The sequence below is a fragment of the Propithecus coquereli genome, unplaced genomic scaffold (assembly GCF_000956105.1).
Source record: "Propithecus coquereli isolate 6110/MARCELLA unplaced genomic scaffold, Pcoq_1.0 Scaffold285, whole genome shotgun sequence".
In the NCBI taxonomy this organism is placed as follows: domain Eukaryota; kingdom Metazoa; phylum Chordata; class Mammalia; order Primates; family Indriidae; genus Propithecus; species Propithecus coquereli.
Window position 1 is genome coordinate 1,070,975 of NW_012148452.1, and position 13,854 is coordinate 1,084,828.

At 33.7% G+C, this 13,854-nt stretch overlaps 1 protein-coding gene across 1 annotated transcript in view; it reads right to left on the minus strand.

The window, feature by feature from the left end:
- INTS2 (integrator complex subunit 2) overlaps positions 1-13,854 on the minus strand; it is a 57,412-nt gene that overhangs the window by 7,828 nt on the left and 35,730 nt on the right. Inside the window, exons 16-18 of the mRNA XM_012648398.1 lie at positions 11,161-11,325; positions 6,590-6,791; positions 3,293-3,418 (exon numbers count right to left, since the gene is read on the minus strand). Coding sequence (XP_012503852.1) covers positions 3,293-3,418; positions 6,590-6,791; positions 11,161-11,325 — 493 coding nt within the window. The remainder of the gene's footprint in view (positions 1-3,292; positions 3,419-6,589; positions 6,792-11,160; positions 11,326-13,854) is intronic.

Genomic DNA, 13,854 nt, shown 5'->3' on the forward strand with positions numbered 1-13,854 from the left:
TTGCTCAGGCTGGTCTCGAACTCCTGAGCTCAAACAATCCGCCCGCCTCGGCCTCCCAGAGTGCTAGGATTATAGGCGTGAGCCACCGCGCCCGGCCTAGTTTCTTCATCTATAAAATAGGTAGGTACACAGTTATTCATTCCTCAAAGATTGTTATAGATTAAATATAAATACGATAAAAATAGACATAAGAGTTAAATGTAAAAAAGAAAACAAAAAAAAGACAAATTAGTAACCACTAGAATTTTAAATGTAATACCCTTAGAATAACCCAGAAATTCCACTTCTCAGTCTCTATCACAAGACAGAACTAGCTAGTGTGCATTAACAGACATTATAGCTGTGTTTATAAATGAAATACTGGAAACAACCTAAATGTCCAGCAATATGTCAATGGTTAAATAAACTATGGCAATGTTTCCCAAAATTGAAAAATCACCTGGAGTATTTGTTTAAAAAAATCTAAATCCTAAGCTCTAACCCAGACATTTTGAATTAGTTTCTGGAGGACAAGCCTGATAATCTATATATGGAATACAATGCAGCAGTTAAAACACATGAGGTGGAAATATGCATACTAATATGGAAAACATACTGAGAACAGAAAGATTTTTTTAAAAAAAGAAAATAATGCCTACAATATAATACTACTTATGTTTTTGTAAAACCATACAATACAAAAAAGTAAATATTTCTATTTATTAAATTTGTAAGTACATAGAAAAGTAAAGCTACATACACACCATTATAATGAAGTTTCCTCTGGAGATAGAACTGGAATTGGTCAAAAGAGGCCAAGGAGGAATTTTGTTTCAGCAATGTCAGAATGATAGATATATGAGAGCCAGACTTTTCACTATACACCTTTTCTTTTTGTTAATCTTTTTGCATGTTATGAAACATTTACTTATTAATGTATATTATGAAAAATTTCACACATGCATAAAAGAAGATGGAATATTATAATGAACCCCTAAGAACTCATCACCCAGCTTCAATAGGTGTCTACATATAGCTAGCATTTTTTTATATATACCTCCATCCACTTTCCTACCACCACCACTAGGTTAATTCAAAGCAAATACTGACTTTCTTATCTTTTATATGTGTATATTTTTATCTGTGTACATCTTTATATTGTGTTTTTTTAAACCATGAGAATGATCACTTTATAAAAAATTAAATTTTAAAAAATGAACAAAATTAAAAGGCTTATCAATAAAGCAATGAGGTGGGGGAGGGGAGGTAAAAAAATTAAAAAAAAAATAAAGCAATGAGGAAAAAACTGCAGTGTGAGTACAAAGAGCTAATATCCTTTATAGATAAAGAGCTCTTTCAATTAATAAAAAAGGCCAAAAAAAGGCTAAAATATTAATATAAAGAAGAAATAACAGTAGCCAATAAATATATTAAAATGTTCAATCTAACAAGAAATTAAAATGGGAATCTTTTTTTACCTGTCAATTTGGATAATATTACATAAAATAGCACAGGAAAGTATACAATATCAAACACTCCTATGGAATATAAAGTGGTTCAACCTTTCTGGATGGCAGAATGAAAATATGAATACAAGGTCTTAAAAATGAGCATGTTACTTTTGCTCCAATCATTCCATTTTTAGGAAGCTGTCCTAAGGAAATACTCAGAATGGTAAAATGCACATAGAGTAGTCACCACAGTACTACTGATAACAGCAAAAATTAGAAATAAAATATCCAACAATAGGGGCTTGGGTTAAGCATACCATATCTATAAAATGGAATGCTATGTAGCAAATTAATATAAGAATATCTGTTAACACGACAAAAGGTTCATAAGTGAAAAATCCAAGTACAAAAACATTACATACATTTTGATAGTGTGATTTAACATCTTCCTGAACAACTGAATCACCTGAGGTGGTTCAGGTGAAAGGTAGCCTATTTAAGTGGATTTTTAACACTGATAAATCATTTGTTTTAGAAGCAGCTCTTTTCTAGAAGTGTTATTTACTGTGGTTTTCCTTTTATTAGATATTCAATGTCATTTATACTGTTTATTCTTCTGATTTCTATTTCCTATGAGACCTTGATTTCACCAACTGTATTAGGCTGATTTTGCAGGCTTTGTCACTTCAAGAATGTCATCCCCATGGCTGATGACAGATGAGTTTAAACATAAAGTGTATACCATTTAGTCTTCCTTACTAAAGTTTCTCTCCCCTCTAACCCATGTAGCACAAAGTTTCTTTGCCTAAGTTACAACCTAAACAACCTTGTTAGCCTAACATCAAGTTCATCCATATAGTCTGACCCCAATTTACCTTCCAATTGTAAAATGTGCTCTACTCAAAAATTAACCCTCTTCTCCAAGCATTTTCACTCTTGCTTCTATAGTTTTGCTCAAAGTATTCTTTAACTCGAAGTACCTTCCTTGACTCGCTAACCCCCACCATAATACTATTTGTTTATCTAAACTGTTTTTCTTCTTCTTTTTTTATTTTTAAGGCTAGTCAAGTGAAGTAGTGGGAGTGGAGAAGGAACAAAGAAAATCTGTGACTGGTTGTGAACAATTAGTTGTAAACACCACTGTACTCAGACCAGCCCTATCCTCATTCTTTAAAACAGTACTCAGGTCCCATCTCTTCAACATCTTTCCTGAACTTTTAACAGCATTCATTTATACATCATTCATCTGCATACAACCATATTATTTAACTTTTCATATATCTGTCTCATTTCCCCATGCAGCTGACAACCACTTTAAAGGTGGGCCCCTCAACTTATATACCTTTGATATTACTTATCATAACAACTAGAAATTCAAATATTAATAATATGAATTAAATTCTGCCTTTTGAGTGAAAGCCACTTCAAAGCAATTGCTTAGGCTCAGCAACTGGCAAGGAATTAAAGCCAAATGTGGAAATCAATGAAGCTAACATCACAATTAAACATGCCAAAAAGGTCACAGTTATGATACATGTAATGATTCACAATGAACCAGTTTTTTAACATGCAAGCAGAAATAGTGTTATTCTTTACTGATCTTAACTGTGAGAGAGAAAAGCCACCACTGATGGTTACCAAAATCGACAATGACATTTCTCTAAGGCTAGGTTTTATTAATTACATATTAAATATTAAATTGAATATGTATTTCATGAATAAATACAACTAAAAAATATCAAAAAAACTGCCTAGTTATCTGCAAGAACACTAAAATATAAGTTTAAATTGAATTTTGTCAATTTCTTTTTACTCTCCAAAGTATAACTCTATAATAACAATGAAACTATAATGACACCCACCTGTGAACCCTTTGATCACACCTTAAGACAATGAGAGGATCTATCATCAGGTCATTCTGAGTATACTTTTGTTGTCGTACAAACTTTATTGAAGGTTGAAGTGCATTAACTGTCATTACCCACAGCCTGATTAGAAAATAATCACATGTTCAAACAGCTATATTATAATTGAAATCTGTAGCCATCCAATATTTTCTACCTTAGAAAGTTATATTCAGGAAAAAGAAAACATATGTGAATGAACTTTGAAAAATTAAAAACTATAGACATCTAACCTCTTACTATGTCTCTAAAACAAATAAAGATAAAACAGTAAACACACAGTAGTCTCAAAATTTTCATAGTTATAATAGAATAATCATGGCATATAAAATAAAACTCGAATTAAAACCTCAGTTATACCATACTTGCTATATAATTCTGTATAAATCACTAAGGCTCTGTTTCCTTATCTGTAAAATAGGAATAATACCTATAAATAATACTTACCAAAACACTTTGAAACTGTATCTGGCCCTATAAATATAAGCCATTACTCTATATTAACCATCATAAAGTCTGGATGTGAGATGCCACTTTGAGATTAGACATTAATAGACTATCAAAGTGGTTACTAATCTGACTTCACATTGTAATCACTGAGGGATATTCCAATGGGGAGGGTACTTGATCTCTTACAGTGAAGTCTAGGAGTCCCCAGCCCCACCTACCACATAGAACTTCCCCATCTTAAATATGAGTGGACAAAGAAGGATCATCAGACATTTGAAGAAAGCGTTTACTTTGAAAAAGAACAAAATATACAAACAGAAAAAAAGGAACTCCAAAGAAACAAAATGTAGGGATAACAAGAAAATTTTTTTAAAAAACTATTAATATCCCTAAAGAATAAAATATTTAATACGTGAAACAAGAACAAGAGGCATTTAAAAATATTAAGAAAAAGCTCTTAGTAATTAAGAATATAACAAATTTAAAACTTCAAAGGAGAGGTCAGAAGATAACATTGAGTAAATATCCAAAAAGTATATTCAAAAGACACATTTAAAAAAAAGAGGAGAAAAAAATGAGAAAATAAGAGAATAAGTCCAAGAGCTTCAAAATTCAAATTACAAAAAATTTCAGAAAACAGAAGGGAATTATTGAAGAAAGAAAATGTCTTAGAAATGAAGGCATTACTATACAGACAAAAAAGGCCAACCAAGTGTCCAGCACCATGAATGAAAAAAGACCTCCAAATACTTCATCATGAAATTCCAGAGAGTTAAAAAAAAAAAAAACCTAAAATCTTTTAAGAGAGAAAAAACAATGGTCACATACAAAGGGTTAGAAATTGGTATAACATCAGATTATTAATAGCAATAATGGAAACTCTAATTCAGTAGAACAATGCCTTCAAATATCTGAGAGCAAAAATGAACTAGAACGCTACACTTAGGTTAAATATATCAATCACATGTGAGAAGAATAAAAACCTTTCACGCATGCAAAGTCTCAAAAAAATAAAGTTTTTCACATTCCCTTTCTCAGGAAGTAACTTAGGGAATGTTCCACTCACTAAAATTAAGCCATAAACTAAGAAAATGAAAAACATAGAAGCCAACAAAGAAGAGAGACAACAGCAATTCTAGTACGGCAATTGTGTATGTCCCAGATGGGAACATGAAGATGGAAAGCTCTGAAAGGAAATGTCTCTAAAAAAATTGTTACTGATATATTACCTGATGTATTATGACTAACTGTAAAGTAATATTTCCCCTCAATAATGAAGTTTGGAGATATTAGTTATTAGTTGCTGATACCAAAACAACAACAAAAAACCCCAGCAAACAGAAAAAAGGCAAGTATTACTAACTGAGGGTATGTGTTCAGTGTGAGGGAGGGCACTTGTATAAGAAAGAAATTGTAATCAAAGGCTATCACATAGCTCAACTATAAATATCACTTCTGTATTAATAATAATATGTACACTAAATACTGCTTTAACTAAAAATTTTGATATACCTGTGTAGGGAGAAATAGGGGGAGGGGAAATGTGTTTTGGAGGAAGTGAGACTCAACAGTAGAAAAAGCAGGTAGAGCACTAAACCTTCATCTTGTATAGTAGGAAGTCAACAGATAATTTGTAAATTGGAAAATCAGGAAATCACCGTTATTATAAGCATATTATTGGTATATATTGGGGGGATATAAATGCCAAAATAAAAAGACAAAAGAGCTGAATACAGTTGTCTCTGGGAAATTAGGGTTTAAAATAGAAAAGTATGAGGCAAACCTTATATACTATTTAGCTTCTTAAGTTATGTGCATTTATTAATTTGACATAAGTAAAAATTAAATTTCAAAAGTATATATATTCCCAGACCCCAACCCAGACCTACTGAATCAAAATCTCAACTAAGTTAGGTCTCCAGTATTGTATTTTAGAGCTGGCCAGGTGTTACTGATGCAATCTATGAACAGTAGAGACCCACTGACTAAAGACAAACTAAGTAACCCAGTGTCCTCCAAACTTTGCTGCATTTTGGAATCACCTGGGGAACCTTTTAAAAAGTATTGATGCCTGACTCCCACCCACAGACATTGATTTAATTGGTATAGGTTACAACCTGGAGATCAGGAGTTTTAAAAGCTCTCCAGGTAATCTTAATATGCAGCAAAATTTGGAACCACAGCAATGACACAAAACATGATAGTGATCTAAATCATAATTAGCCATAAATAACTATACATGAGAATCTTTTTTTTTTTTTCCAGACAGGGTGTCACTCTGTTGCCCAAGCTAGAGTGCAATGGTGTCATCATAGTTTACTGCAACCTCAAACTCCTAGTCTCAAGTAATCCTCCTGCCTCAGCCTTCCAAGTATCTGGGACTGCAGGTGCGTGCCATCATGCCAGGCTAATTTTTTAACTTTTTTGTAGAGGCGAGGTCTTGCTATGTTGCCCAGGCTGGTCTTGAACTCCTGGCCTCAAGCAATCCTCCCGCCTTGGCTTCCCAAAGTGCTGGGATTACAGGCATGAGCCACCACACCTAGCTCAGAACTCACTTTTAAAGAACTTCCTCAAGTTAGAAATACATCATGGTTTCTCTCTATTTCTTAAGACAAAGTTCATTCTTCTCCTTAAAGTTATAACAACTCTAATTAGTAGTCTTCAGAAAAGAGTTCTATTGTCACATACTCAACAAATACTGACATAAGTGGTCTTGTGAAAATTTTTTGCAACAATTAAGTTTAGGTTATTTTATCTTATCACTGCTATACATTTATCTATTATGTAACAATACACTGAATTTACCTTCTAGGCATCACAGTATTAAGAACCATCCATAGTTTATTGACTGTTTGAAGAATTCTCCGTGGAACACCTGAATTCAATAGCTGGCTCATATTGGATATTAATACATCTGCATATGGTATTAGTTCACTGGCTGACAGTAGAGTCAAGTGTTCTATAATCTGCATCACTTGTGTGTGACTTACTGGAACAGCTGAAAATGCTAAAAAGAAAATTAAGCAGTCGTAATCTAAATTCTCTACAGTTTACCAGGCAGGAAGTAATACTGCTCTCTCAGACTATAGGCCAAACAAATCAAGAAAATAATGTTGCTAGAAAGTAAAACTTTCAATCTTAGCTATAGTTTTGACTAACCTTAAAATAAAGGCCTTAAGAAAAATTCATGGAAGTGCAGTTGTTTCATAAAGAAGAAATATTTCATTTTTAAAATCACATTAGTTGTACAACACTTCTTTAAACAAGTACTATTCTGGAAAAGTATATTGGCTTTGTTAGGATTGAAGTTCATTAACCACAATGTAATCATTCCTCCTATTACTGAAGTCAGACTGGAACCACTAAAGATCCAAACCTTCTGTGTGGTAATAGAGAGTAAAAATCTAGACATCTTTTACATTGGAAAGCTTCCCTTTTAACATTATTTCAAAATGCAAAATATTTTCTTTCTAGAAGAATATTTATTTTTGTTTTGTTGTATAGCTTTTAATTACATTTCAGAGAAGTATGATTTTGGGTAGATACTACATTTTGAAATGTTTACTACTCTGAAATAAAGATTTAAATGGTGATTATTGGCGTTATGGAAATTTCAGAGAACTAATTTTTAAAACCATTAACTATTTTTGTTTTTTCTTTTCTGACATACTCTGACAAAGAGCAGCAAACCATTACTGTGTGGCATTCTTGGACTCTGCTGTGAACATGCTTTTTAAGAAATTAAAAATGAAGAGGTCATTTTAAAAAAAAGAAAAAAAAAATCACATTAGTGACCCAAAGACTAATCTCATTTTCTTGGTGATTCAGATTGATTTTAAAAACACAGGTGAAAGAGGAAAATATATCAAAGTATTGCTTTTAGTCTCTAACATTCATTTGAAAAGTTCAAATTTCTTGACACTTTCCTCCAAGAGCCCCCTTTATAGGATGTAAGCACCCAGCAGATTGCTATAGTTACTAAAAAATATCTAGAACTCTGTTCTCCAATAAAGTAGTCACTAACCATATCTGGCTATTAAGCATCTAAAATGTAACTAGTCCAAATTGAGATGTGCTGTAAATGTAAATTACACAACAAATTGCAAAAACTTGGGGAGGGGCGTGTGGAGAGTAAAATATTAATAATTTTTACATTTATTACATGATAATATTGAATATATTTGGTTAAATAAAATTATTAAAATTAATATTGCCTGCTTTTTAGTTTTTTAATGTAGCTACTAGAAAGTATATACATGTGGCTTGCACTAATTAATATATTCCTATTTAATTACTATATTTCTATTTAACGGTGCTGACCTAGAACATTTATCCATTAACAACAAGTATATTGCCCTTATTTCTAACCAGTTTAGGACCTTCCTAAAACCACACCACCTTTTTTAGTGATAAAACATAGCACCTATAAGAGAAAAGATACAAGCATGTCAGAAAGAAATGGTTAAAGCTCCTTAAACTCAAACAGAATTACTTAAAATATACTCACCAAAACACTGTTATATCCCCAGGAAAATTCTGCATGATTGTAAGATTTCAGTTAGACTACCATCTCCTTGTACTACAAAAGGGGTAAAAGGAGTAGCAAAGTACTATACCTTCTTGGAGTTGTTTAGGAGAGTGGTTTTTGGCATTATTCGTCAAGAGCATTCGCCTTAACAGGGCATCAGTCCCTGTGATTTCTTCCTCACAGATCCAGTCATCCACAATACATAAATGTGGGTAGTTAGTTGCAAGGAGACGTAGTAAAGCTGAATGCAATCCTTGAAAATTTACAGGAAATCAATTGGATTATCCATTTCAAACATCAGAAGCTTCCCTACCCATCTCATTTTTAGCAAGCCAACAGCCCACAAGGAAAGGTTATGCTCGAAATCAGTGTTTTTCAAAGTATGATTACAGCGCCCCTGGCATCAGAAGCATGGGAAGCTTGTTGCATGTGCAGAATAATGGATGCCATCCCAGATGACTATATCAGAAGCTCTGGAATGGAGCCCTGGGAATTTGTAGTTCTTGTGCATGCATACCACAGTTCAAGAACTTCTATATAGTAGTTTGAGCCAGGGAATCTACTTAAATAAAGATCCCCAAGTAACCTGATACACATTGAGCCAGAACCTACTACTTATATCAAAAGTTCTCAAGCTTTCTTCTATGCCAACCCAACATAACAGTCTCCTATCAGGAAAAGTTACTTGACAAAGCAGTTGTTCAATAGTTTGAGGGGAGAGGAAAGATAAAGAGGGGGAAATAATATCCATTTGGGAAAAATTATTTATGGTTTAAAAAAACCCCACTCAGAAATATTGACAGGCTTCTGTAGAGAACATGCCCTTTCCTCCAATCCCAGTGAGAATCATTGCTATAGATGGGTAAAATTAAAGTTCCTCACTTTGAGTATCTAAAAAGTCTCAGGTTGTTTATATACATTTTCTCATTTCACCCTAAAATTCCTACAAAATGAGCAACAATGTCTCCACTCTACCATAAGGAACCAAACAGGCTGAAAGTCATGTATTAACTATCCCAAAGTCACATAGCTAAGTATGTCAGTGAAGGGAAGCAGTATTGATGATACCCACGATAGGGTGCATTTGTCTTCTTTCAAGAAGGGTGAAGGAAGATCAAAAGAAATGGAAAAACTTTCTTTTACCAAATCAAAGCCTTGCCTATAGCACAGTTTGACTACTTATGACTATTACGTGTAATATTAACAATGAGAAAATCAATGATGACACCATTAAAATGCCTATTTAGGTATATGAAGTACCATTATGCTAACTACTTGACCTAATAAATATTGCTGCTACTACACTATTATTATCATCATCATCAGAGTAATAAGAATAGTAGTAGTAGTAGCAGCAGTAGTAAGAATCAAAGCTTTTTAAATCCAATCAACCCTTTATTATGCAACTTAGATCAAATCATACCACTGCTTAGTCCCAGTGGGGATAGTATCTACTTCCTTTCTCAGAGAAGCAGCTTAAAACTGATGTTGCTATGTTTGAAAACACATTATAACAATGAAAAGTGGCATTATTTTAAAGCTTAAATCTCTAAATGCACATAAGAACATTATGTACAGTTAAAACTATACCCAATACTCATAAAAAAGACTGTTTACAAAAGTACAAATTAATCTACATTTCACACTCTTTTCAATAAATCATGTTAATTGGAAAATGCTACCAAATATAACATTATTTCTTTGAAAGTAAAGTATGCAAAGAAACAAGTAAATAAACGCAGACATCTGGTTAATGATGACTAATGAAAGCTCATGTTTTCCCTTGAATCCAACTATAACAAAGAAAGAAAAAAAAATTTCAACTTCAAGGAAAGAAAAACACCCACATTCAAACATTTTATAGTGTTTAATTAAAAAAAAAATCTAAGTTTTAAAAATACTACTATATTCCTATTTGACAGTATTTATAGTAAAAATATTGCAATATATCCATATTATACAATATTTAAAAACAATAAAGGGCCAGATGCAGTGGCTCACACCTGTAATCCCAGCACTATGGGAGGCCAAGGCAGAAGGATCACTTGAGGCCAGGAGTTTGAGACCAACCTGTGCAACACAGCAAGACCCCATCTCAACAAAAAATGAAAAAATTAGCCGGGCGTGGTAGCACACACCTGTAGTCCTAGCTACTCGGGAAGCTGAGCCAGGAGGATCGCTTGAGCCCGGGAGTTTGAGGTTGCAGTGAGCTGTGATCACGCCACTACACTCCAGCCTGGGGGACAGGGCGAGACTCCGTCTCAAAAAATAAATAAAAACCAATAAGGTAGACCAACATGTACTGATATGAAAAGATGTTCAAGTCTGCAAGAAAAAATAGCATGGGGAGGGGCGTGTGGAGAGTAAAATATTAATAATTTTTACATTTATTACATGATAATATTGAATATATTTGGTTAAATAAAATTATTAAAATTAATATTGCCTGCTTTTTAGTTTTTTAATGTAGCTACTAGAAAGTATATACATGTGGCTTGCACTAATTAATATATTCCTATTTAATTACTATATTTCTATTTAACGGTGCTGACCTAGAACATTTATCCATTAACAACAAGTATATTGCCCTTATTTCTAACCAGTTTAGGACCTTCCTAAAACCACACCACCTTTTTTAGTGATAAAACATAGCACCTATAAGAGAAAAGATACAAGCATGTCAGAAAGAAATGGTTAAAGCTCCTTAAACTCAAACAGAATTACTTAAAATATACTCACCAAAACACTGTTATATCCCCAGGAAAATTCTGCATGATTGTAAGATTTCAGTTAGACTACCATCTCCTTGTACTACAAAAGGGGTAAAAGGAGTAGCAAAGTACTATACCTTCTTGGAGTTGTTTAGGAGAGTGGTTTTTGGCATTATTCGTCAAGAGCATTCGCCTTAACAGGGCATCAGTCCCTGTGATTTCTTCCTCACAGATCCAGTCATCCACAATACATAAATGTGGGTAGTTAGTTGCAAGGAGACGTAGTAAAGCTGAATGCAATCCTTGAAAATTTACAGGAAATCAATTGGATTATCCATTTCAAACATCAGAAGCTTCCCTACCCATCTCATTTTTAGCAAGCCAACAGCCCACAAGGAAAGGTTATGCTCGAAATCAGTGTTTTTCAAAGTATGATTACAGCGCCCCTGGCATCAGAAGCATGGGAAGCTTGTTGCATGTGCAGAATAATGGATGCCATCCCAGATGACTATATCAGAAGCTCTGGAATGGAGCCCTGGGAATTTGTAGTTCTTGTGCATGCATACCACAGTTCAAGAACTTCTATATAGTAGTTTGAGCCAGGGAATCTACTTAAATAAAGATCCCCAAGTAACCTGATACACATTGAGCCAGAACCTACTACTTATATCAAAAGTTCTCAAGCTTTCTTCTATGCCAACCCAACATAACAGTCTCCTATCAGGAAAAGTTACTTGACAAAGCAGTTGTTCAATAGTTTGAGGGGAGAGGAAAGATAAAGAGGGGGAAATAATATCCATTTGGGAAAAATTATTTATGGTTTAAAAAAACCCCACTCAGAAATATTGACAGGCTTCTGTAGAGAACATGCCCTTTCCTCCAATCCCAGTGAGAATCATTGCTATAGATGGGTAAAATTAAAGTTCCTCACTTTGAGTATCTAAAAAGTCTCAGGTTGTTTATATACATTTTCTCATTTCACCCTAAAATTCCTACAAAATGAGCAACAATGTCTCCACTCTACCATAAGGAACCAAACAGGCTGAAAGTCATGTATTAACTATCCCAAAGTCACATAGCTAAGTATGTCAGTGAAGGGAAGCAGTATTGATGATACCCACGATAGGGTGCATTTGTCTTCTTTCAAGAAGGGTGAAGGAAGATCAAAAGAAATGGAAAAACTTTCTTTTACCAAATCAAAGCCTTGCCTATAGCACAGTTTGACTACTTATGACTATTACGTGTAATATTAACAATGAGAAAATCAATGATGACACCATTAAAATGCCTATTTAGGTATATGAAGTACCATTATGCTAACTACTTGACCTAATAAATATTGCTGCTACTACACTATTATTATCATCATCATCAGAGTAATAAGAATAGTAGTAGTAGTAGCAGCAGTAGTAAGAATCAAAGCTTTTTAAATCCAATCAACCCTTTATTATGCAACTTAGATCAAATCATACCACTGCTTAGTCCCAGTGGGGATAGTATCTACTTCCTTTCTCAGAGAAGCAGCTTAAAACTGATGTTGCTATGTTTGAAAACACATTATAACAATGAAAAGTGGCATTATTTTAAAGCTTAAATCTCTAAATGCACATAAGAACATTATGTACAGTTAAAACTATACCCAATACTCATAAAAAAGACTGTTTACAAAAGTACAAATTAATCTACATTTCACACTCTTTTCAATAAATCATGTTAATTGGAAAATGCTACCAAATATAACATTATTTCTTTGAAAGTAAAGTATGCAAAGAAACAAGTAAATAAACGCAGACATCTGGTTAATGATGACTAATGAAAGCTCATGTTTTCCCTTGAATCCAACTATAACAAAGAAAGAAAAAAAAATTTCAACTTCAAGGAAAGAAAAACACCCACATTCAAACATTTTATAGTGTTTAATTAAAAAAAAAATCTAAGTTTTAAAAATACTACTATATTCCTATTTGACAGTATTTATAGTAAAAATATTGCAATATATCCATATTATACAATATTTAAAAACAATAAAGGGCCAGATGCAGTGGCTCACACCTGTAATCCCAGCACTATGGGAGGCCAAGGCAGAAGGATCACTTGAGGCCAGGAGTTTGAGACCAACCTGTGCAACACAGCAAGACCCCATCTCAACAAAAAATGAAAAAATTAGCCGGGCGTGGTAGCACACACCTGTAGTCCTAGCTACTCGGGAAGCTGAGCCAGGAGGATCGCTTGAGCCCGGGAGTTTGAGGTTGCAGTGAGCTGTGATCACGCCACTACACTCCAGCCTGGGGGACAGGGCGAGACTCCGTCTCAAAAAATAAATAAAAACCAATAAGGTAGACCAACATGTACTGATATGAAAAGATGTTCAAGTCTGCAAGAAAAAATAGCAAGTCTCAGAAGAGGCAGGGTATAACACTAGTCATAGTTTTTTAAAAAATTGTTTTTTTACTTGTGTGTATATCTAATAGGTTCAACCATATGAAATTGCTATTTCTGTAAGTCGAAATTAATTGAATATCTGCAATTAAAATGTCTGAAAAAACACTAAACTGAAAAAAGTTGGGGTTTTGGGGGTGAAGGGTGGTTTACAGTAAGTAAATAACAGATTAGTGAGGAAGGCAAAGAGGAATTTCACTGCAGAATTGTTTAAATTTTTAACACTGAGGGGAGGGTGGTTAATGCCTATACTCTCAGCACTTTAGCAGGCCAAGGCAGGAGGATCGCTTGAGGCCAGGAGTTCAAGATCAGCCTGGGCAACATATCGAGATTCCAGTTCCACGAAAGAAAAAAATATATATATATAAAAGTTAGCTGGGTGTGGTGGCATG